Source organism: Saccopteryx leptura, chromosome 2, assembly GCF_036850995.1.
Source record: "Saccopteryx leptura isolate mSacLep1 chromosome 2, mSacLep1_pri_phased_curated, whole genome shotgun sequence".
Classification (NCBI taxonomy): domain Eukaryota; kingdom Metazoa; phylum Chordata; class Mammalia; order Chiroptera; family Emballonuridae; genus Saccopteryx; species Saccopteryx leptura.
In genome coordinates this window covers 170,891,362-170,915,517 of record NC_089504.1, presented here as the reverse complement: position 1 = coordinate 170,915,517, position 24,156 = coordinate 170,891,362, and the positions used below count along the sequence as shown (strand labels likewise).

The 24,156-nt window shown below is 39.0% G+C and overlaps 1 protein-coding gene across 1 annotated transcript in view; it reads right to left on the bottom strand.

The window, feature by feature from the left end:
- Positions 1–765: 765 nt before the first annotated feature.
- RXFP2 (relaxin family peptide receptor 2) overlaps positions 766–24,156 on the bottom strand; it is a 42,315-nt gene continuing 18,924 nt past the window's right edge. The window contains 11 exon segments of the mRNA XM_066363468.1: positions 766–1,025; positions 3,349–3,567; positions 6,503–6,913; positions 7,531–7,760; positions 10,431–10,502; positions 12,408–12,479; positions 12,587–12,658; positions 15,162–15,233; positions 17,457–17,528; positions 19,153–19,224; positions 20,327–20,398. Of these exon segments, the coding sequence (XP_066219565.1) occupies positions 766–1,025; positions 3,349–3,567; positions 6,503–6,913; positions 7,531–7,760; positions 10,431–10,502; positions 12,408–12,479; positions 12,587–12,658; positions 15,162–15,233; positions 17,457–17,528; positions 19,153–19,224; positions 20,327–20,398 (1,624 nt within the window).

Here is a 24,156-nt window from a genome sequence, read left to right as displayed (position 1 = left end):
CACCTCTCTGTGTGTTCTATGAAGGCAGGATTTGCCAAAAATAGAGATACTACTGTAAAGAAGTTATCCTTAAACAATATTAAAATGTAATTTTGGGTGGTTGTGGCTTGGGCACCCTTAAGAAAAATATCTTGTGTGAGATCTCAGCACTTCTGACAGTAAAGAAAAGCTAAGAAGGTGAATAGTACCAGGCTTAGTCAGTGTACCTCTCTGGTCACATGTTTGATATAGCAACCTTGTTGGAAGTTCTCTTTTATTAGTTGCTACTCCATTGGCTTCCAAAGGCAGAAGATTTAAGGTGGGTGAAAATCTCAGAAATCCTTTGTTATCATTTCAGTGGGATACTGATTATTTTATTGAAAAAGCAAGCAGATAGATGTTAGGTGTATGTTATTCTGGCCACACTGAAATTAGATATTGGCAATGTTTTTTATTTTATGGACAGTGCAACTCAATTTAAAAGCAGAGAGTGCAGTGCCAACATGTGAGTGTTGACCAGATGGAAACCAAGTGCATGTCAGCCTTCTGTACCTGGATTCTCTTTGTTGCTTCCAGAATGGAAAGGGAGAAAGACTTGGAGTAGTTCTTCTCACAGTTTATAGATAGTATGGCTGCCACTGGGCACAGCACCAGAGTCATTCTACTGTGTCCTCCATGCAGGAGGGTTTGCCATTGGTAAAGATAAAAAGCATTGCAGAGTCGTCTTCCAAATGCAGCACTTTTGAGTAGGTAGTCCATTGGAAGTCCAGTGATCCCCAACCATTACTAAGATATTTGTTTTGTTATACTGTTCCCAACAGTTATTTTGTTCAAAACCCCGAGTTTAAGGGAGGAGGAGTCATCTGTTCACACAATGGATGTAGATAAACTTTTTTTTTTAGTTTGGAAAATTGATTTCCTTCGGTGCCTGTGTAGCAGCTGTTTCAATTTGTCCTTGAATAAGCTGGTTGTGAGTGTGTAGAGGATTGGGTTCAGGGCGCTATTTACTGGCAGGAAAAAAATGACTACCCAGGAAGTGATTGTGCCTGTAAAAGAAAACAAAGTGTGGAAAACAGAAGTTTTTCATAATGTTTTCATAACATTTTGTGGTCCATGCTACTTCTAAGTGGGCTACCTCATTCATTTAAGTTCTCTCTCACCAAATTGAAAATCTCTTTGTCAGAAGAGTATAAGAGCCATAAATTAGAAGTAGCTCTCTATCATTTAACTTTTCTGAATTTCAGTAACTACCTTGTAGGTTGTTGTAAGGCTAAATGAGAGGAAATATGTGAAAACATTTCATAAACTATGTATAATGTGTTTTTCTTGTTTTTCTTGCCTTTCTTTAGGAAAATTTGAAAGTGAAGAAAGTTTGTAATCAGTAGAACAGTGTTCAGGAGACATCTGGTCCAGGGTCAGATCGGACTTTGGTCTTAGCTCAGTTCGGGAGACTGTTTTGCCCTCATATTCCATGTGTCCTATTCAGAAGGGAGTCTGACGATTTGAAAAACAAAACCCAGCACATCTCCAAACTTTGTGAATTTCTTTTGTGTGAAGCCTTACAAATGCTCATAGAATATACTAGGAGAAGATACCACACAAAGTTCTCTATAAGGAGAAACTAGGGACTCACTGAGCATCTTTAGTCAAAAGGCATTTATTTAATAATACTATGTTAAAATACTGTGAAAAAAATGAACAAGGCATGATCCTTCCTCATGGATACATGAAAATAATAATGCTGCTATGAGGCAGTTCATATGAGGCTAATAAGTGAGTTGTAAACAAAATTGAATGGATATTTCACCAGTGGAGTAGGTGGGATGGGTTAGGAGAGGTCTAGAATGGTGCCGTGGAAGAGGGAGTGCCTGGCTTAAACCTTGAAGGATGAGAAGGAGATTTTGTAGGCAAGAATCTTACAGGTGGAAAGTATAATCTGGGTGGAAGGAACAGCTTCACAAAAGCAAGGCATAAAAAAAGTTCAGGGGAAAAAAATCCAAAGAAATTATTCTAATGGACCTGGATCACAGAATATATGAAGGTGGAGCAAGTGGAAATAAAGTCTTTTTTAAAAAACTGAATTTATTGGGGGTGGTATTGGTTAATAAAATTACATAGGTTTATGTGTGCAATTCTATAATACATTACTTGTACATTGTATCATGTGTTCACCACCCATGTGAAGTCTCCAGTCTTAATGCTAATCTCAGCATGTGGACTTTATTCCATGAGCAATGGCAAACATAGGACATTTCAGTCTTGTTGAGTTTGAAATGTTAGGATATAATTGAAATGTTCAGGAAGTTGTGATATACTGGAGACTGCTCATCAATGTCCCCATCTGTCACCAGGAATAGTAAATTCACTCTATTCTTGGCATACAACTGACTTTGCCTGAGTGAGCTCATATATTCTTGTGGCTTTTGCCCTTGCCATCCTGCAGAGGCCCCCAACTAGTCATCCTAATCTTCACTCCCAACTCTCCCATGGCTCGAGGACAGCTATGTCCTGCTGTGGGACTAAGTTCACTTGTTGAGAGGATTCTGTGAAATGACATGTGTCCTTTTTGCAGTCAGGCATTTGAGAAGGTCTTTCAGGATTTTGTGCACATGCCAGAGGGACAAAAATTGTTGCTTGTACAGTCATCACTCTTTTATCAGGGCTTCTGACATGTCAACCACAAACTTGACACTGAGATGCCAAGATGCATAAGAAACAATTTCTTCTCTGGATAAACTCTCCTAGTAGATTTGCAAAAGGCTGAAGCAATGACTTGAATATGATCTCAAAACTGTTTCAGAGAGTTGGGCTAAAGTTTTAGGTGGCCCCTAGCTTGGTATAATTTCTAGGTCCCAGGACAAGCTTCAAGTACAGTTATAATCAATGAGAGGTTATTTTCTCCAGCTGAAGTAGGGGAGTGAGCCAGGAACCTGGCCTCCCACGGACCACCTAATGCTCCAAGAGCCCAGTGTGATGACCACTGGCCAGGACCGTGACATAGACTGTGGTTCTTAGTCAGGGATGTGTGCGTCAGAATCACAGGGAGCCTTGTCTAAAACACCCCTGTAGAGGCCACAGCCCCTATGGACTAAATTCCAAGGCTTAGTGTATAACCTGGGCATGAATATTTTGATTTTTTATGTATACTCTTGGTCAAGAACCATTATCTTGCTCAGGTTAAAGCAAGACACTAAGACTTTGTTTTTCTCACTTCTGTTCTTTATTATCCTTGTCTAGATTGTCTTAGAACACTGAGTATGAAACACTGAGAAAAATAATAACTGTTTGCATTGAAATTGTAGGTATTTATGGGGCATTTATGGAGCTTTGTAAGGCACTATGAACTTGGGAATGGGAGGAGGGACTGACCTGGTATTTCCACTCGGAAGAGGGAAAGAATTTTAATCACAAACACGGGGATCCAGCAGATGGCATCAGAGAACACAATAAAAAAGAAACGGTTTGCAACAGCCACCTCTCTTCCAATGTGGTTCCTTACTTCTGAAGTCTGCAAGGCCGTTTTTTGAATGGAACAGAACATAATACCGTAGGATAGGACAATGATGAGAAAAGCCAGCAAGTTCACACCTGTTGGGAAAAGCACAATTTTTAGCACCTAAGGAGTAAACGTCTGCAGTGAAAATACCGTTTTTCTGAGACATCTGACATGGTGTCTCTTCCCCTCACCTCCAAGAAGCACTCTTTGGTATCAGTTCAGTGGTATTCATCTGAAACCCTGAGTTCAAGGTTATAAGCTAGAATAAACTAAAGGAATCAGGTTTTCCAGGTCAGAAAGAAATTTCAAATACATAAACCATTTCTAAAGAATTCCAGACTTCTGAAATTCAGATTTCGGTATAATGAGGCAAGTGTTTGTTGTTCAAGGCAGGAAAAAGCTATTTTTGTTGTTAGCTCCCTGAAAATTCAAAGCCTTAAGGGGTTACTGTAATCTTATGTATAACTCAAAGAATAAGGATGACCTATTATCTTATAAATATGAGTAAGATAACCTTGGTATAGAAAGAAGATAGTAGCCTCAGAAACATTATTCTTCATGCTTTTTGGTATTAAATAAAAAAATAATGCATAGAACAAAAATTAATTTTTTGTTTACTTTTCTTCAGATTGCTTATAGTCATTTAAACTAAATTTCAAAATCTTGTAGACTTGTTTTAAGAAAATAATTAAAATTCAACTATATGAATTATTCTTTTGGAGTTTAATATATTCAGAAGATTCTCACTTTACATCATTATCCTATATGCCAACTTCTTAGTCACCTTGACACTTTGAGTCACAAGAGTGACTTATACTTGTGATGAATGTAAAATTTGCATATAATATCAAAGTTGTTAAAATATGTTCATCTGACTTAAAATTGTATGGAAGACTGTTGAAGTCTAGGGGAAAATACTCTAAATTCAAGATGTTGTTTTTATTCAAAACTTTTCATTGTTTATGGAGTCTCATAAAACCATATGAAAGAATTTTTTGAGATTGATTTATCTTAGGCCTTTTGTTAGAAAGTTGAGAATAAAATAAAATGACTGTTAAAGATAGTCCTCTGGTACACATTCTGAACACGCTGAAAACAGACTTACAGAAAGGACCAAAGTGTGTGTTCTGGGGGCACCATAAGCATGTGAGGTGTTATCTTCAGGGGAACTGAGTGATGGGTATAGGGAAATTGTGCTATCCTTGAAACTCTGTCTATATCTAATTTATTCTAAAATGTAAAATTAAATTTAAAAAATTGTATGTTTTTATTATGTCTTTAAGCTGATAAAGGGCTCGAGGGCTCCTCTCAGAGAGAGAGAGAGAGAGAGACAGACAGACAGAGAGTTACTATCTTTTTATCTATCCAGAATATACCACAGGTGCCAAAGCCCTTTTGACTAACCCCGACACCTTATAGATAAGATTGAAACTTCTTTTGACCTCCATCTTGGCCCATTCCCTGGCTTTGGGCCTCTAAGTCTTGCCTTTTTCTGACTACAACATCTGTTTTCTCATAGCTAATACCTCCTTCTATGGGCTTTAGTTTGGGTTCATTTCCATTGGGAAGCCTCCCTGGCACCCAGATCTGGGGTCCTAGCACATGTTGCACTACTTCTTCATGCATTTGTCAGCCTCTAACATGAAAATGTGTTTACTTGTCTCCACCCTCCTTTCTGGCTAGAGGTCTGTTGTACCTTCAGTGCCCAAAACAGTGCTTGGCCTGTAATAAGTGCTTCATGAACTCATACTGGACCAATGAATGTAACATAAAGTAACATAAGGTAACATAACATTGTGTGTGTGTGTGTGTGTGTGTGTGTGTGAGAAGCTCTCTATGAAATGCACATATGCTTGGAACAGCTTACATTATCCTAGGAAGGTCATAGTCATGAAAATAAATAGCTATAAAACAGGGTAGTATGTAAGGAGTATTATTAAAATGGTGCAAATAGGGTGCTTTATTTTTTTCAGAGGAAGAAGAGAAGAGCTGGGAACTGTAGCTAGGGACATTTTGAGATGAGCTTTAAGTAACTAATTTACACTTGATCTTGGTGGAAGCAAGGTGTCATCAAAATCCTCTGAGCAGAGACATACACAAGTCTTTCAGTCCCCAGGGAGTTCAGTGGTAGTGACCCCATGAATAGGAGAGAAGGGCTCAGAGGACAAAAGATCAGTCACGGGTAATGTAATTCAGGGATCAGGTAGTAAGGTTTCTAAAGAAAGGAGGTAGCAGTGGGTTGAGACACTAGAAGAAATAGAAAGCAGAGGCATATTTTGAAAAGAAAGGACAGTAGAGCTCATTGACCAGTTAGATGGGAGGAAAAGATGAGAAGAGGAAATTAGAATGATAATACTGCCCTAACTAGAGGACATGAAGATGGCCTTAATTTTAAGCACTGGAGATACCTAGTAGATGATTAAAAAGGTTTTGAACCTTAAAGGTCTAAGCTTCTCCTTCATTTGTAACAGAAGATATGGCCTTCCTTTCTTAAAAAGCAGGGGGCACTGAAAAAATGAAAAGACGAAGAGTTTTATGAAACATCCTTATGATGTTAACGTTTGAGCAGCATTTACCAAAGGCAATAAACCTTCCTGGAATTTCCACTCAGATAATCTCCTGTAAGTGAGTTTCCAGAATTTTATTTTTATTATTTATTTAACTCATATCTAGACTGTAAAAAAATGATCTCAAGTTATTTGGTAGAGTGAGAGAGCAACCAAGTGACCTAGAATTCCTTCAGCTCATAATCCCTGCATAAGAATATGACATCCAAGGTCTGAGAGATAATAAAAATACCATCAGAGATCCTGACAGTACGGTATTTTTTTTCATGCTAAGTCTCTATAATAATAAAAAGTTCAATAGGAAAAATTCTGTAAATACACAGTAAGAACTTTTTAAAAGAAGAGACATAGCCTTGTCTATATTCATTTACTTTCTGATATGAATAAACATGCATTTCCTAAAATTTATGGTATTTCTGTCAAAATTACATTTGTCTAGAAAATGAAAAATATCATTTACCTAGAAAAATTCCAAGAGAATACCTTTTGCTTCCAATATATTCGGTTTGGTCATAATAAAGTGGGAAACATACTCCATTTTTTCCATAAAAGTTTCCAAAATAATCCTCCTTCCAAAATGGAATCACTGCTATTAAAAATCCCACAATCCAGATGCCAATGAGGATGACTGAAGTCTGCCGTTTTCCAGGACGGATGTTACTGAAGGGAAAGACAATGACCAGAAACTTCTCCACAGTCAAGTATGTCAGCAGCAGGACAGAGACTTCGGTAGACAGCATGGCCAGGACACCCATAAGGCGGCACTGTAAACTCTCCATCCACAGCAATGCATACTTCTGGTATTGCCCACGGTATTTTATATCAAAAAAGCCAATGAAGAACAAATAAATGCCCATCAGGCAATCTGCACCTATTAAGAAATGGATAAAGGGTATGGTGGTGGCTTCCACCACTTCTGTGTTAGTTTTCTGATTAGGTCTACTTCCTTCATTCTCTATTAAATGAACTAATATGAACACCCACAAGAGTATCTAGAAGCCAATGGATTTCAAAAGGCATAATACTTCTAAGTACCACACTGTGTCTTAGTTTCATAATTAAAAAAAAAAGGTGGTGAGGGTAGTTGGAGGGAGCTAGTTTTTGAAGAGTAAGTGAGTATTGCTTACATAATTATTAAAAAGAATAATTTCCTGGGCTTGACTTACATGGACATGGGTGTTATTGTAATTGAGGGTTAAACAAAGTTTCATTTTTTAACTCACAACTTGTACTCCAGAATTCATCCCTTTATTCTTCGGCTCCCTGTTATCCCATTTCCAAGACATAAGCCCCAGAAGTGGGTACTAGATTCCTGAAAACTCATCCAATCTAGAACAGAGCAGCCAAAGATAATAGCACTATCTTACTTTAAAATTATTGCCTGACATATATACTTTATATTAAATTCCATTGGTTGAAGGCCAGTATAGATCTAGTTTACAGATCACAGATGATATCTTCGATCTATGCAAAAAGAAGCATACTTACAACAAAGAATTTTGATGGACATAGCGTGAGTCGTGTTTTCAGCTTTAATGAAAGATCTCATGCCAATGACAAAAAGGTTTCCAAAGCAGGTTATGAAAGCTATAACCCAGACACAGATTCTGAGGATATTGTTAGCCAAGAGGTCCTCAAATGAAGAAATGCCGTCAGTCGAGGGCATACATATTCGGACATGGGGAGCATAGGAGCAGTATCGAAAGTTTTTGAAATAACTAAAGTCAAAGGGAAAAAAAGAGTTACTCTATTGCAATGACACAGTTGCAATCCCATCAGGGCTGCAGCTCTGTTTGATGTGCACCTTCACCAGGTCTATTTGTTTTTGTTTAACAGAGATTATGCAATTTAGTAGTTCTACATGTTACTCTAGGCAGGGTGCTACTTTTAAAAATGAACCTAGAGAACATAGAAATTTCGTGGCTTGTCTGAGGTGAGTCAGGGCAGGACATGAGAATGTGAAGTCCCCATCATGTTGGATTCTTCTCTAGGTGTTATAAAAGTAGATTGTTGACCTAGCTGGATAGTTCAGCTGGTTAGACCATTTTCTCAAAATGCAGAGTTTGCTGGTTTAAGCCCCAATCAGGGCACACACAGGAACATACTGTCTCTTCCTTTCTCTCTCTCTAAAATCAGTAAAATAAACATTAAAACGGGTCTTGAGAAAACATTCAGGGGTTTGGGTTTGGGATACAAAGGACCTATGGTAGCTCACTAAAAACTTTCTTGTCTTGCCCTTAGTTTTAAATATACTCATTTCAACTAGCCTCATGTCCCTGGCCGGAGGGAGGGTCTGAGACCAGAAAACCAGGAAAACTCAGTTTCTCTGGAGCTAGGAGGAAGAGCAGCTGCCTGAAACACAGATGTCTTCCCAGGGACTGAAAAGACTTAATTTCTAGAGGAAAACATAGGTTTGTGATTGATCTATTTATGATCCAAGTGTGTGGGATGGTCACGTGTTTTAATTGGAAAGGTCGTCTGGTGTATTGCCATTCCCCAAACTTGTGTGTTTAGGATTTTCTTCCATAAAAGTCATTCTGTTTGAATTTTTTGCTACCTCTCTTAGGTTATCTCTTTTCTTCTAATTCTTTTCATTTCCTTTCTCATCCAGTTAGTAGACCAGCATGTTAAACAAAGCTTGACTTTGCCACAGATGCTGGGTCTCCCGTGATGGGACCCCGGCTACCCAGATCTCCCTTCCTCTTTTACTTCCTGCCTCACTCCACCCAGACACACCAGGCTTCCACTCATCCTCAGGCAACCAGTTATACCCCTTTTCTGTATAATGCTGTTTCTATTCCCTCTGCTTAGAAAATTCTTCTTTCTTTCCTCATATATTCAGTGCTGCTCCCTCCCTCCATTAAGGTCTGCTAGAATGAATGTCACATCATTCTGACTTCTCTGTGGACCATTGACGTCTCTCTCTCTATCCCTTCAACTTGCCGTACTTGTCTTCAGAGCATTTATTAGCTACTTGTTTACATGCTTGTTTTCCGTTTCCTAAAGCTACCTGAACACTCCATGGAGCAGACACTTGTTTCTCCTGGTCATCCTATGTGCTCAGGTCTAGAAGAGTGGCTGGCATACTTCCTAGATGAGTTCATAAATGACGCATAATTTAGTGCTGGGATGTCAGGTAGAAAAATTGGAGGCAATCCCTGCTCCCGAGCAGCTTTCAATCTCTTTTCCTGATATCATCTACCCAGTTAAGGGAACTTGACTTATAATTCTCTTGTTTTCCCCTCCTTCCTGGGGCATTCACTTGACCTCTCAGTTTTTTGTAAATTATGTCCACTGTCTTCAGGTAGAATCAGCTAGTGTCTGTCATGACTCAGCTTCCCCTCCCACTGTGACTGTGGCACTGGTGGTAGTAGAGAGTGGGACATGGAGTGGAAGTGTCTCAGTAAGTGTGGACAAGGACATTGGAAGAAGAACTGAGCCACTTAGTAAGGGACCTAAGTTAACACATTTTCTGTTAGTTGTTGGGTCCTGCTGACCTCAACCGAAGGCTCTCTACTGAGTTCTAAAAAGGTTGAAACTCTCTATTCTAAGATTTCACATTCTACCTGCAACAAGGAAATGAGAGCCTCCTTAAATATGTCTCTACTGGTGCCACATAAGAGAAATTGTGGAAACCACATGGGCATGCATCAAACAGTTTCCTTTAGTAATCACACCTACAGCACAGACACAAACGAAATGTTTTCCCAGGAGAGTGCCTCCACACCAACCATTTCAGGCACTTGCTGCACCCAACTTGTAAGCTTACTTTGAATTCTCCCTATTGTTGTAGATAGCAACAGTTAATTTTTGAAATCATGAACACAGAGATTACACGGTCGATGGAGAAATAATCATGTCATAAACACATATATTAATACAACTTACACAGTGCACTTTTAGTCAAATATATTCAAGTGACTTATCAAAAACTACTTATAAAGATTAATTACCTCCATTCTGAAGTGCACATAGTAACAGTATCAACACCTGGAATTTATATAAGCACCTTTCTTCCTAAGGGCTCAAATCTTAGAGCAGCCGACTGCTCATTCATGAGAGGTGAATTAATGTTCCCAGGTCTCCTGAGTACCATTGAGCCAGTGACTTCGTCTTGTGTAATGTGTGGCACTCTGGTACCCTGATCTCTCATTGGGCCTCAATTGGATAAACAGCGTGTTTCCAGGGAGAAGTGTCATTCATGTCGGCACATCATAATATTGAATTCTATTTGAACAGGGACCAAAGGTGACAAAATTAAAACGTTCTCAATAAAAAGACTTTTTTCTTGTACAAAAACACATTGCAGTGACACATGAGACAGTTTGCACTAGAACACCTGTGACATTCCACCATGCGGTCTTCTCCATTCTTTCATACATACATACATGTGAGAAAGATTCCTCATGGGCTGAAACATGCGTGTGTTTATATTTGGAATCTCTATCCTTGCCAGGTCTCTGGAAAACAGACACAACAGGTTTCATGTTTTCAGGGTTTCACTTTTTAGTAACTACCTTCTTTGTCACATCCTAAATATCACTCTTCAAAACCCTATGCTACCAATTCAAAGTAGGATGAGAATTTCACAGTAAGCTATCTTAGAAAATTGCCATTTCTCTTTATGCCTCCTGTACGTCGGAGCTCATTTTATCACTTCCTATGCAAAACTGTATTCTAGTACAACACTTCAATTCATTTCTTTGATTTAAAAACAGCAGTGGTGATTTGTGTGATTATGAATGGGTTTGATGGTTTGATTTTAGAAACTGTGATGTGAGTTAGAGGAGTTCTGACAGGAGCTGCTATGCCCAACCAGCAAACACCATTTAGTGAGTTTGTGAGAATCTGGATTTAAATACAGTCATTTTTTCTGGCTTATATGTCTTTATGGGGGAAAGCAGGGAAGCAATAAAAGGAGTTCCAATTCAAGATAATTGTTTTCTAAGACAAGCGTGGGAAGCAGAATCCTTTAATTCTTCCAGCCCCAGAAGGTGTCCTTAAGAAGGCTCCAATGATAACCCTTGTACTCCTCATTTATCCAGATGCTTCTTCAATACAGAGTTCTTTGAAGACCTCTTTGAAAGGCATGTATGCAGGGAATGTGTCTCTTTCAGGAACCATAGTTGGAGAGAGGACAAGCTAAAATGACAGTAGCCTTTTACTTGTAAAAGTTACTGTGAAAGATGTTTGATTCTCACCCCATTTCTTTCTGACTAATCTGAATAAGGACTTCTTGATGTAGTTTTAAGTCTTCCTTTGCCCAGTGAGTCCTTTGCAGAAGAATCACTTTGCTCTTTGGCCACCAGAAACAAAGTTTAGTGGAGCAATGATGGTACTGAGCCTTCTCAGGGTATCTCCTGCAGGCAATGCTGAGTACTTTTGAAAGAGTTTCCCCTCTTCTTTCTTTTGCTCTCTAGTTTTCTCCTGGATCACAGTTTTGCTTTGCATCAATAGTGTAATTATTTGACTAAGAGTTTATAGTTTCTAAAATAGCCAAAATCACTATATCTTGAGTGCCTTATGCCAAGCAAATGCTATAAATATAAGTTGGTGGCCAATGAATGTGAAATAAATATGTAAATGTATCTTTAGAAAAAATAAATGAGACAAAGAAAGAAAAGAAACAGAGAAAGAAAAGTTGAAGTAAATAGTTATGACTTTGACTTTTCAGAAAGGCATGATGTGGTAACTTGATATTTTGCTTTTCAGAATTCAGTATGTGGTGAGTGAAAGGAAGAGTCCTTTTATACACATTCTGTCTGTTCTTATATTTAAGAACAATGTATTATTGACATTTTTTGGTTTTTAATATTCTAGCTTCTTGAGAGCAATAACCAAGTCCTTTACACCAGTGGGTGCTCACTAACACCTGTGATGAGATAACTTAGATCTTGCATCATTTCAGTAGAAAGCTACTTAACAAGAATAAAAAGTGACATTAAGTCTTGGTCTTTTGAAGTAAATGAAGAAAGGCTTTAGGTAAGATTGGATAGTACAGTATGTGTAAGAACAAAGGATGACTGGTCGAGTTCTTGATATGATTTGTAGCCTAATATTCTTGAAAATTTAAAATACTAAACAAAATTAATTGTCTAAATCTTCATCATTGTGGGATAATTTTTTTCCTTCAATGATTGAAAAGTAAAAAGTATGCCCTGTAGACTGATAGCAAGTGGACTGCTGGAGGAAAGAGAAAAGGCAGTGAGTCTTCCACAATTTGTTCTTCACCAAAGGTTTAGTAACAAAGTAGTTGAAAATTTAATTCTCTACGAAAACTGTCCGATTAGATTTTCCCATATGAACCAGTTGTGTTTTTAAGTGAAGTACATCCACTAAACTAACACATGTCATATTTCACTTACAGAGACTGAAGTTGTTTAAGACTTTCAAACTGGTTCTTGTGGAGATACAAGAGGGAATTGGACGACAGGTTCCTTTTGTACCATTAAAGGAAAGAAGAAAAAAAGAATCAGGATGTTATTATTTTTGAAGCTTAAGATGTTCCCATTTAAATCTGATGACAGTTGTAAGAAGAACTTACAGTTTTTGTAGAAGCTTCAGGTCTTTAAAAATGTGGGCTGGTAGCTCTGTTATCATATTGCTAGAGAGGTCCCTGTTGGTGATAGTAAAAACCCAAAGCAATTACACTGGAAATAAGTGACCTGGTTATTACCCCTCACAAGTTTCATCATCCTACTTGACGTAATAGAGAATATGATTCAATTTAACCAACCTGATAACTTGTTACGCAACCAGGCTGTGAGAGTCAGCCAAATGGATATGCTTTCCATCACTTCTAGACATGTGACATTTTGCCCATTCAGTTCCTGTCTGGTATTTCCTGTCAGACTCTTTCCAACACGTTCCCAACTGGGCTCCAATAATTTACTTTGATTCATCTCCTCTGTTTTAGGTACTCTTTGTGCACTTTGATCACTCACTTTTTTTGTGTGATCCTACTTGGTTCTTATATGTAATCTCTTGTTTACTCAACTATATTATTAGCTTTCTGAGGTTAACACTCATACCTTCTACTTATTTTACATTCCAGCTAAGATAACATTTTTGTATTCACTATATCTGCCCAGATAATCTTGAATAGGTAAGTTCACAATTTTTCATTAATTCTTTTATGATACTATTTTTTAAAGGAATTAAAGAATTTAGAACTAAATATAACAGGACTGTCTGATCCAGAAAGAGTCATAGGGAAGTGTTTCTGCAGAGTGAGGAAAAAGATTTGTCAGGATCAGAAGGAATTATGAATCTTTAAGAGACCAAAATACCCTCTGAGCCAGAGATGATAAAAGCAAAACAGATGTGAAATTGCTTAAGAATCAAATAAAAGATTTTTATCTATTTTTTGATGCTTTGGAGCTGCTGATGGGTGTGTGGGAGCTACCAATAACTCAGCTTAGCTCTTTCTCTAAAGAAGCTTACAGTTGGAGCAAGCAGCTCAACTATCAAGTGAGGAAAGAATGAAACACGTGCTATTGCAGAAGTACAGACAAGAAACAGAGGAAGAAGTCCTCAAACCTGGCCTGGGAAATTAGGAAGTGTCTGAACAAAGCTGGATGATTTTCATGGGTGAAACAAAAGGAGAGCAGTTTTTCAGCAGAGGGTTACATAAACAGGATCAGAAAAACTGATGCTCACAAGTCAACTCATCAAGGGTCAGAGAGTGGTTCAACGTAGCTGGAGATAAAGTGACGGAGAGGACGGGGCCTGGAGAAGCACGTGCAGACAAAATGGGAAGGCTGTGAATACTTTTCAAGGCGTATTTTCCAGAGTAGAGTCCAGGCTTATAATATTTATGAATTAGATTGAAGTACAGTATCTTAATTATTCTTGAATTATTTTTCAAATTACTCTTACTGAGTTATTTTTCCTAGTCCTTTCTAGATGTCAAAAGAAGGTATAATGAATGGGGGGCAGAGGTTAATTTAAAAAGTTCATTTTCAATTTTAGACTTCAGATCAGAGGGAGGAGCTCTCTGCCTTAATTTCCACTATTGGTAATATAACATAATTTTAACTTCCAATGTTACATAGTTATGCAGGTGACAATGAATTAATGGCAAGACAGCTGCTTTTGAAAAGGCCTAGATCTACAAAACATATGTTTCAAAGGAACTAGTTCCATGAACTCTCTGAATACTTTTCAGTGAACCTGAGCCTCGTTCTCAACTTCAGTATTTGCTTCCTCTGCTGTAGAAGTCATCATTTATCAAGGAATAACAAACACCTTCATTCCTTAGTTTAGTTATAATTAGTTAATATTTTTGTTAGTTATTCCTTCAGCAAGCATTTACTGACAATTAGCTATACTTTAGCTATTAGAGATAATGTTCCATGGGTGTAAGAAGCCATGAAAATTCACTTACTCCTGAGCACACATGTACATGAAATCACCTAGAAAAAACCGGCAAGGAGATTAGAGTAGGCTAAATCCACAGTAAGCTCATTTTCTTTTCTTTCTTTCTTTCTTTCTTTCTTTCTTTCTTTCTTTCTTTCTTTCTTTCTTTCTTTCTTTCTTTCTTTTTTAAATTCAATTCAGTGAGAGAAGGGGAGTCAGAGAGACAGACTCCTGCATGTGTGCCGACCGGGATCCACCCAGCATGCCCACTAGGGGGTGATGCTCTGCCCATCTGGAGCTTTACTCTGTTGCTCAGCAACTGAGCTTTTTTTAGAGCCTAAGGCAGAGGACATGGAGCTGTCCTCAATGCCCAAGGCCAACTCACTCAAATTAAGTCATGGCTGCAAGAGGGGGAGAGAAAGAGAGAGAGAGAGAGAGAGAGCAAATCAAGAGGGGGAGTGGTAGAGAAGCAGATGGGTGCTTCTATATGCGCTGACTGGGAATCAAACCTGGGACATCCACATGCCAGATGCTCTACTAGCTGATGCTCTACTAGTGAGCCAACCAGCCAGGGCCAAGCTCACTTTATAATTTTGCTTTGCATCTGACTTCAGGTTAATGTTGGTTTCTTTATGAATCTTGAATACCCAGAAGTCTGCAGGATTTTGATTGCTACCAGTGAAAAAGCAGTCTCCCTAGTCTGTTAAATTTATCATCTTGGAAGAAGCGATCATGTTTTCCTAGTGGACAATGGTACTTACAATTCTCCTAAATTTTTTAATGAAGAAAATGTCTTCTCTGGAACAAAATCGATTTGATTTCTAGGCAGAAACCTGTAAGACATGTTGAGAGTCAGCGCTGCTGGTTCATTTCTGCTGCAGTACCAGATCTCATTTGGACAGGCCATTAACCCAGTGGGCTTTCCCATGCCTCTTTTGAAGACTTAAAATGAGGTGTATTCTGGAATGGAAATAATACTGGAGTTTGTCCCTGAGTATGCCACATGTCTTCTCTAGGAAATGGTGTCAGAAGTAGTTTGAGGTGATAAGTGTGGTCTATAAGGCTGCACTTTGTTTGAATTCTCACTATTTCAGAAAGTGGATTCCCCCCCAAATACACACAAATAATGTCAGATTTGGACCCTATTAGTAATGTCCCAGGAGGCTTTGGCGATATTCTTTTGTAAGGCACATGCCTTAAGACGGGTCCCCAAACTATGGCCCGCGGGCCGCATGCAGCCCCGAGGCCATTAATCTGGCCCCTGCCACACTTCTGGAAGGGGCACCTCTTTCATTGGTGGTCAGTGAGTACTGTATATGGCGGCGCTGCAAAGCACGGCGTTGCTCACATACAGTACGACTTCCGGTGATGCGGGATGCATGCGTCACAGCTCCAGAAGCATGTCATATCACTTGTTATGGCTAGCAGTGACAAATATGGAGCCAGACCCATAGTTCCCATTAAAATACTGGTCAGTTTGTTGATTTAAATTTACTTGTTCTTTATTTTAAATATTGTTTTTGTTCCCATTTTGTTTTTTTACTTTAAAATAAGATATGTGCAGTGTGCATAGGGATTTGTTCATAGTTTGTGTTTTTTTTTTTGTATTTTTCTGAAGCTAGAAATGGGGAGAGACAGACAGACTCCCGCATGTGCCAGACCGGTATCCACCCGGCACGCCCACCAGGGGGCGTCGCTCTGCCGAGACCAGAGCCACCTTAGCGCCTGGGGCAGAGGGCAAGGAGCCATCCCCAGCGCCCGGGCCATCTTTGCTCCAATGGAGCCTCGGCTGCGGGAGGGGAAGAGAGAAACAGAGAGGAAGGAGAGGGGGAGGGGTGGAGAAGCAGATGGGTGCTTCTCCTGTGTGCACTGGCTGGGAATTGAACCCGGGACTTCTGCACAGCAGGCCGACGCTCTACCGCTGAGCCAACCAGCCAGGGCCATAGTTTTTTTTTTTTTATAGTCTGGTCCTCCAACGGTCTGAGGGACACTGAACTGGCTCCCTGTGTAAAAAGTTTGGGGATGCCTGCCTTAAGACAAAGCCAGAATGAGCAAGCTTGAACCAACTTTGTAGCAGCTTCTGGGGCCATAAAGAAAATTTAAATTTGGTGGGGTTACAGTGCTTTTATATTCCTTGTCTGTAAATGGAATCCTCTAAGAGAAATGGCAGAACATGGAGGTCAACTGCCACCTGTCTTACAGGGTGCTGAAAGGAGAAAGTGAGTATGAAAGGGGTTCAAAGCTGCATGGAACACAGTATAGAAGGCACTGATGTACTTGTTCAGTTTTCCACTCTTCTCTCATTGTCTGTAAAAAAATAAATAAACTATTTGTATTTCCTGAGTGAATTAGCCTTTTTTTTCCTCATTGAACATCCTTATCTGCACTCTGATTGATAAATGTGCATGTTCTGTGTTTGAGAAAAGTGATTAGACCACTACAAATGGATAGACTCCAACTTTTCTTTTTCAATTATCCATGCAACCAACCAGTATTACTAAGTGTTTACTCTATATGGAAAACTATGATTAAAACAAAAAGCAAAATGATTGTGATTTTAAGTTTTCCAGTGCAAATGTGCCAACTTCCCACCCTAATAAAAACACAGTCAGCAATCAGAATCACCACTCAGAATCTTTAGCCCATCAGAACACATCAGGTGTTTTTTCCCTTTAGAATGAAAAGAAATATATATTTTAGAGAAGACATTACGGGATGTCACTGGCAGCAATAATTACTGGATAGCTCACCACTTTCACATATATAATCTCGTTTCCCAGATCATGGGTTTAGGTGCCAGTTCAGCTGAAAGCATGCCCAGAAATAGTGACTGTCCTTGGAAATAAGGGGAGCAGCTGAAGACCTGCATGGTGGCAACTAAAGGTGAGCTGGGACCACTGTCATAATCAGCCAATCCATGTGTGCATTTTCTAGTGTTGCAGTTTCAGAGCAAGGCCATGAATAAGACACTGCTTTGAAATCTTTTGTCAATATTTTCTTTTGGTTTCTGAATCTATTGGGCATCCCCTCATTTACCGAGTTCGTTGCATACTTACAGCACAGTGAGTGCATCACACGACAGGAAGGTGGAATTTGTAAGGTACTTTATTCTATTGCCTTCCAAATCCCTAAAAGGCATGGAGGAAAATATTTTTAATATTTTAAATTTTGCATGAATCGTATATCTAGAGGTACTTTTTTTTTGCTATAACTGTTCTGAGCTTTATTTTCACTTTGTTCCAATTTCCGTGCTTCCCTTCTAATGACTGCAGGGTTACTATAACTCATATTATGTTTCTTTTCCCCTTTCAGTTGATGGTAGAACTTAATAAAATTGAGAAAAAGGGCAGATCAACATTTAGTAAGTGTCTGTCTATGCTGGATAGCATGCTATTAATTCTCCTAATGTTACCCTCATGATGGAGGTAACTACCATTTTTTTGGTTTCTATGCTGTCAGGTACTGTATGTACTGAGCGCATAAGTTGGTATTATCAACCCCCACCCCCATTTTGCATGTGAGGAACCTGAGATTCACAGAAATTTAATTTTTTTTCTTGTCACACAGCTAGAAACTAGTAGGATTGCCCTTCTAACCTAGATCCATCTGACTATAAAGCCTAGATAATTAACCATGGCAAATAGTTAAATCTTACATTTCACCAATACTGTGTTTATTTTATTGAAGGAGAAACTCAGGTTGAAGTTATCTTCTTAATTCCGAGCACCAGAGTCAGGACATGTATCCTGTTCTGCAGGATGAAGAGTGACCCCTTTTCCTACCATGCCTCAGTGAGCCCTCTATGCCTTAAAAACCTTTTGATAACAAGTATATAAATACATATGAAGAAAAGTCACTAAGTGTACACAAGGCCACCTAATAGTGTTGTCACAAGTAATTCTGAGGCCCTTTCAGAGAGAATCAATAGTTTGGATACTAAGTTGTATCATCTTGTGGGCATCGAGTGCCCTGATGTGATGTGAGAAGAGTTCTGGGGACATTCCTAGCACAGGAAACGGCTCCTGGAACTATACTGCTTGTCTCAGAAGACTATGAGGATAAACATGACAGAGAATGGTGGGTAGTGATAGTGAAACCAAGAAAGAATTTAAGTGAATGTTTAAACAAGTATTGGTTAAAAGCTAACAAAGAGTGGGAATGGTTTAGCACTTTCAGTTAGCACATAATAACATGCCAATCATTGGGCTCATGCTGGGGTATAAGATCATTGGTGGGTTTCTGCCCTCATGGAGTTTCTAAAAGTGTAGGGAACACACAGTAAGGCTGTGGTTCTGTGGCAATAGCACTGTGAAGGAGCCGTGCAGGATAAAACTGAAGTTAGTCGGTGTGTCGGGATTGGCTTCCTGGAGGTGTCGTTTAAGAGAACTTTTGAAGGGAGTCAGAGTTAATCAAAAGAATAAAGGAGCAAGACTTTTTAAGTCAAAGAAGCAATGCATGTTGAGGGACGTGACTGTTGGTGCATTCAGAAAGAAGACATGCCAGAGGAGGGGCAGGGAAAGAGACCAGATAGGGTGAAGAATGGAGAACTACAGGTCACAGGTGCTCAAGGAGAAAGTTTGAACTTTACCTTTATACCCATCAGAATTCTCAATAAACCAGGAAGTAACAGGATCAGATTTTAGTTTTGGAGAAGTGAGCATAGATGGGCTTTTTATGTAATTGAAAATTAACTAGAGGGCTAGTATCCTTAATCTATCGAAAAGACAAACTAATGCCTATGTATATACTCACATCCAGTTGAGCTGAGGAATTTGGGCACACATCTGCCTAGGAAGTGCTTCTACATAGTTATTAACCATAGACCTTTACACAAAGAAGATATTAATTAATGTTGTATCCCTGGAACTAGTATAACCAATATAGGGTTATAGAGTAACTATATTTAAATTATAAAAAAATAAAAATTAAAAAAGAAATAAAATTATATGTCACTTTAAGAGCAGTATTTTTACTATCAATATTTTTACAATGTGGAAACTTGCATGCTACAATTGATATATTAAGATGACTACTATAAATATAACTTCCTCTTAAAAATGGTGTCTAGGCACAGATGTCAAAAAAACTATGAATGCATCAGTATGGCATATAACCTAGGAATAATTATTATGCAACTTAACTTAATGAAATAATACAAAATATATATTAAGGGATAATTTTAAAATCCATAATAATTTTTCTTGTAAACTCCAAATTTGCAATCATTTTCAGCATTATACATCCAAAATTTCTTCGTAAGGGACACATTAACCATTTATAATATTAAAGAGCCAACTGGAACTGCATTAATGTGAGAAGTGATGTGGGCGATATTTGGACAAAGAAAACAACTCACAAGCACATTAAGCTGCACAATTAATTTGTGATATAGTGGTCCCTCCGACAAATGGAAAAATAATGACATTATATGATTAACTGAAAAGGAACATAATAGGACCCTGCTAATAGATCATTCTAGCCTATTAATAACAGTGACTATGTCATTGTGAGAATGTCTCTGTAGAGAAAAGATTTTGTCATTTTCAGTGACTCTTGCTGGGCATAGACACATTTTCCTCTGTTAAAAATGTAGTTGAGGCTACCCTCCTAGACGATTCTACGTGATATAAATGTACTTAGGAGATAAAAACAAATATTATTTTTGGCCAAACACTGCAAATATAAACATGCCTTCAGACTAAAGGGAAAAAAGGAGATCTAAAAAAAAAAAAAAATCAACTGTAGGCTTAAAATATAGCAGAGCCCCGGCCAGGAAGTGGCAACAGTAATCGTGACTGGAAATGCAGGAGAGGTTTTGACTAATAAAAATACTGAGCTTGATTTTTCTAAAGTTCTTTCTGTAAGTTGGTGTTTAATGTCATTGCAATGTACAGACAGACTTATTGAAAGGGAGGTGAATACTTACAGGAAAAACAAGGATTGTAATCCAGTGAATAGCTGTTGTGAAATTCTGGTTATTGGATTGTCATCCAGAATTCTGACAAAATAGATCACAAACATTTCCAATGTCAGAGTCATTTTTTAAGTAAAACCAGGAAAAACTAAAAGGCCTGTGACAATCCTGCCTCTGCCCACACATGCTGTCCCTCTTCCTGTTCCTTCACACGGGCGGGCGTATCTCCTCCCTGAGCACCTCCCTTCACCCTGTGTGTGGAGTGGCTCTTTTCTCTACAAGCCCATCCCAGCTCTGAACAAGTCTGCCATCCTGATGGACTTACGGCCCCATGTGCTACCCTTCACCTCTGGACACATGGATTCCATACAGACTACTCTTATTTATTTATTGGCTGAACTTGAAATCCCTAAATGCTTTGACCTACTACTTGACTAAATGAAAAATGCATTTAAAAAAATTCATAGGATCTAAGGAAGATGGCAGCGGAGTAGGCGGATGCACAGACGCCCAGCTCTCAACACCAAACTGGAATACAAATCAATTTAGGAAAAATCAGCATGAAAAACCAACACTGAATTGCAAGAACAGCTCTCAAAAACCAAGGAGCAAAGAGGAAGCCACAATAATCCTGGTAAGGAGTGCCTGAATCTCCTCTGCTTACAGGAACGGAAGGGGGTAGGGTAGGGCTGAGAGCCCAGAGAGGATTTCACAGAGGAAAAAGAGCAGAAACTACTGCTCACAGCCACTTACCTGACAACCAGGGAGCAAGGTGGGTTGAAAAGACCAGCTTATTTCCCAAGTGGAAAGGACAAGGAGAGGGACAGACTGTGAGGGGCTAAGGTATGCAAGAAACAAAATAAAAAAGCTGACTCATTCGTGCTGGAGGTGGCCATAGCTGGGGGAGGGACTGAACCTTTCACAAAACAGAGCTGAAGTGCTTCCGGATCAGAGATCACCGGACATCTATCCAGCTCCAATCAGCGCAACAAGACACAGCTGAAAACAAGAAGTGGGGAGGAGGGGCAGTAACTCAGGTCTCCATGGAGATCTGAGATACACCTCCCCCTACTGAAGCTGAGAAAAAACCCTGCCCCCAGTGAGATTAGTTGGTGGAAGAGACCTTCAGCATCTCAGGTTACACCCACAAGCATTCCTGGTTACAGTTTCAAGGAAGCCCCCTGCTGAGATCAGTTAACAAGACTATCACCTGTTAAGAAAACAAACAAATCAAGACTTCAAAGCTGCCCAAATCCGAAAGTGGATTACAAATAATAGCTGATACCAACCCAAGAAGACCTAGAAATAACACAACTGAAAACTGGAGGCAGACAACACCAAGCCTAGACTCAACCAACTCTACAAATAAAACACCATTATGAGAAGACAAAGGAGTGCAACCCAAATGAAACCACAAGAGACACCTTTGAGAGATGAGCTGAGTGATATGGAAATAATCAAACTTGCAGATGCAGAGTTCAAAATAATGATTGTAAGGATGCTTAGGGATCTTAGAACAACAATGGAGGGGCAGTTTGAAAACCTAAATAAAGAAATAGCAAGTATAAAAAAGGATATTGAAATATTAAAAAAGAATCAGTCAGAGATGACAAATACAATATCAGAAATGAAGACCACAATGGAAGGAATTAAAAACAGGATGGATACAGCTGAGGATTGAATCAGCGAGTTGGAGGACAACTGGAATGAAGGCATGAAAGCAGAGAAGAAAAGAGAAAAGAGACTCAAAAAGTCAGAGGAAACACTTAGAGAGCTCTGTGACAACATGAAGAGAAATAACATCCGCATCATTGGGTTTCCTGAAGAAGAAGAACAAGGGATAGAGACTTTGTTCAATCATATCATAACTGAAAACTTCCCTAAATTAATGCAAGAGAAACTCTCACAAGTCCAAGAAGCACAGAGAACTCCATTAAAGAGAAACCCAAAGAAATCTACACCAAGACACATCATAATTAAAATACCAAAGCTAAGCAATAAAGAGAAAATATTAAAAGCTGCAAGAGAAAAAAAAGTTATCACCTACAAAGGAGCCCCCATAAGGATGACATCCGACTTCTCAACAGAAACACTTGAGGCCAGAAGGGAATAGCAAGAAATATTCAAAGTAATGCAGAACAAGAACCTACAACCAAGACTACTTTATCCAGCAAGGCTATCATTTAAAATCGAAGGAGAAATAAAAAGCTTCCCAGACAAAAAACAACTCAAGGAATTCATTACAACCAAACCAACGCTGCAAGAAATGTTAAAGGGCCTGTTGTAAACAGATCAAAGTTGGAAAAGAATATAGCAAAAAAAGGAATACACCTTTAAAGAAGAAATGGCAATAAACAACTACATATCAATAATAACCTTAAATGTAAATGGATTAAATGATCCAATCAAAAGACATAGGGTAGCTGCATGGATAAAAAAACAGGACCCATACATATGCTGTCTACAAGAGACACACTTTAGAACAAAAGAAACACATAGATTGAAGGTAAAAGGATGGAAAAAAACATTTCATGCAAACGGAAATGAAAAAAAGCTGGGGTAGCAATACTTATATCAGACAAATTGGACTTTAAAACAAAGGATATAGTAAGAGATAAAGAAGGCCACTACATAATGATAAAGGGAGTAACCCAACACGAAGATATAATTATTATAAATATCTATGCACCTAATATACGAGCACCCAAATATATAAAACAGACTTTGATGGATTTAAAGGGCGAGATCAACAGCAATACTATAATAGTAGGGGATTTCAATACCCCACTAACATCACTAGATAGATCCTCAAGAAAGAAAATTAACAAAGAAACAGCAGACTTATTGGAAACACTAGATCAACTCGATTTAACAGATATCTTCAGATCCTTTAACCCTAAAGCAGCAGAATATACATTCTTTTCAAGTGCTCATGGTACATTCTCTAGGATAGACCACATGTTAGGGCACAAATGTGCTCTCAACAAATTTAAGAAGACTGAAAGCATATCAAGCACTTTCTCCGATCACAACGGCATGAAACTAGAAATGAATCACAGCAGAAAAGCTCAAAAATTCTCAAACACTGCGGAGGACCCGGGTTCGATTCCCGGCCAGGGCACACAGGAGAAGCGCCCATTTGCTTCTCCACCCCTCCGCCGCGCTTTCCTCTCTGTCTCTCTCTTCCCCTCCCGCAGCCAAGGCTCCATTGGAGCAAAGATGGCCCGGGCGCTGGGGATGGCTCTGTGGCCTCTGCCTCAGGCTCTAGAGTGGCTCTGGTCGCAACATGGCGACGCCCAGGATGGGCAGAGCATCGCCCCCTGGTGGGCAGAGCTTTGCCCCTGGTGGGCGTGCCAGGTGGATCCCGGTCGGGCGCACGCGGGAGTCTGTCTGACTGTCTCTTCCTGTTTCCAGCTTCAGAAAAATGAAAAAAAAAAAAAATCTCAAACACATGGAAACTAAATAGCAGGGTGTTAAATAATGAATGGATTAAGAATGAGATCAAAGAAGAAATAAAAAAATTCCTAGAAACAAATGACAATGAGCATACAACAACTCAAAATTTATGGGACACAGCAAAAGCAGTGCTGAGAGGGAAGTTCATAGCACTACAGGCACACTTTCAGAAGCTAGAAAAAGCTCAAATAAACAACTTAACCCTGCATCTAAAAGAATTAGAAAAAGAACAGCAAGTAAAGCCCAAATGTAGTAGAAGGAAGGAAATAATAAAGATCAGAGCAGAAATAAATGACATAGAGGCTAAAGAAACAATACAGAGGATCAATGAAACTAGGAGCTGGTTCTTTGAAAAGGTAAACAAGATTGATGAACCTTTAAGTAGA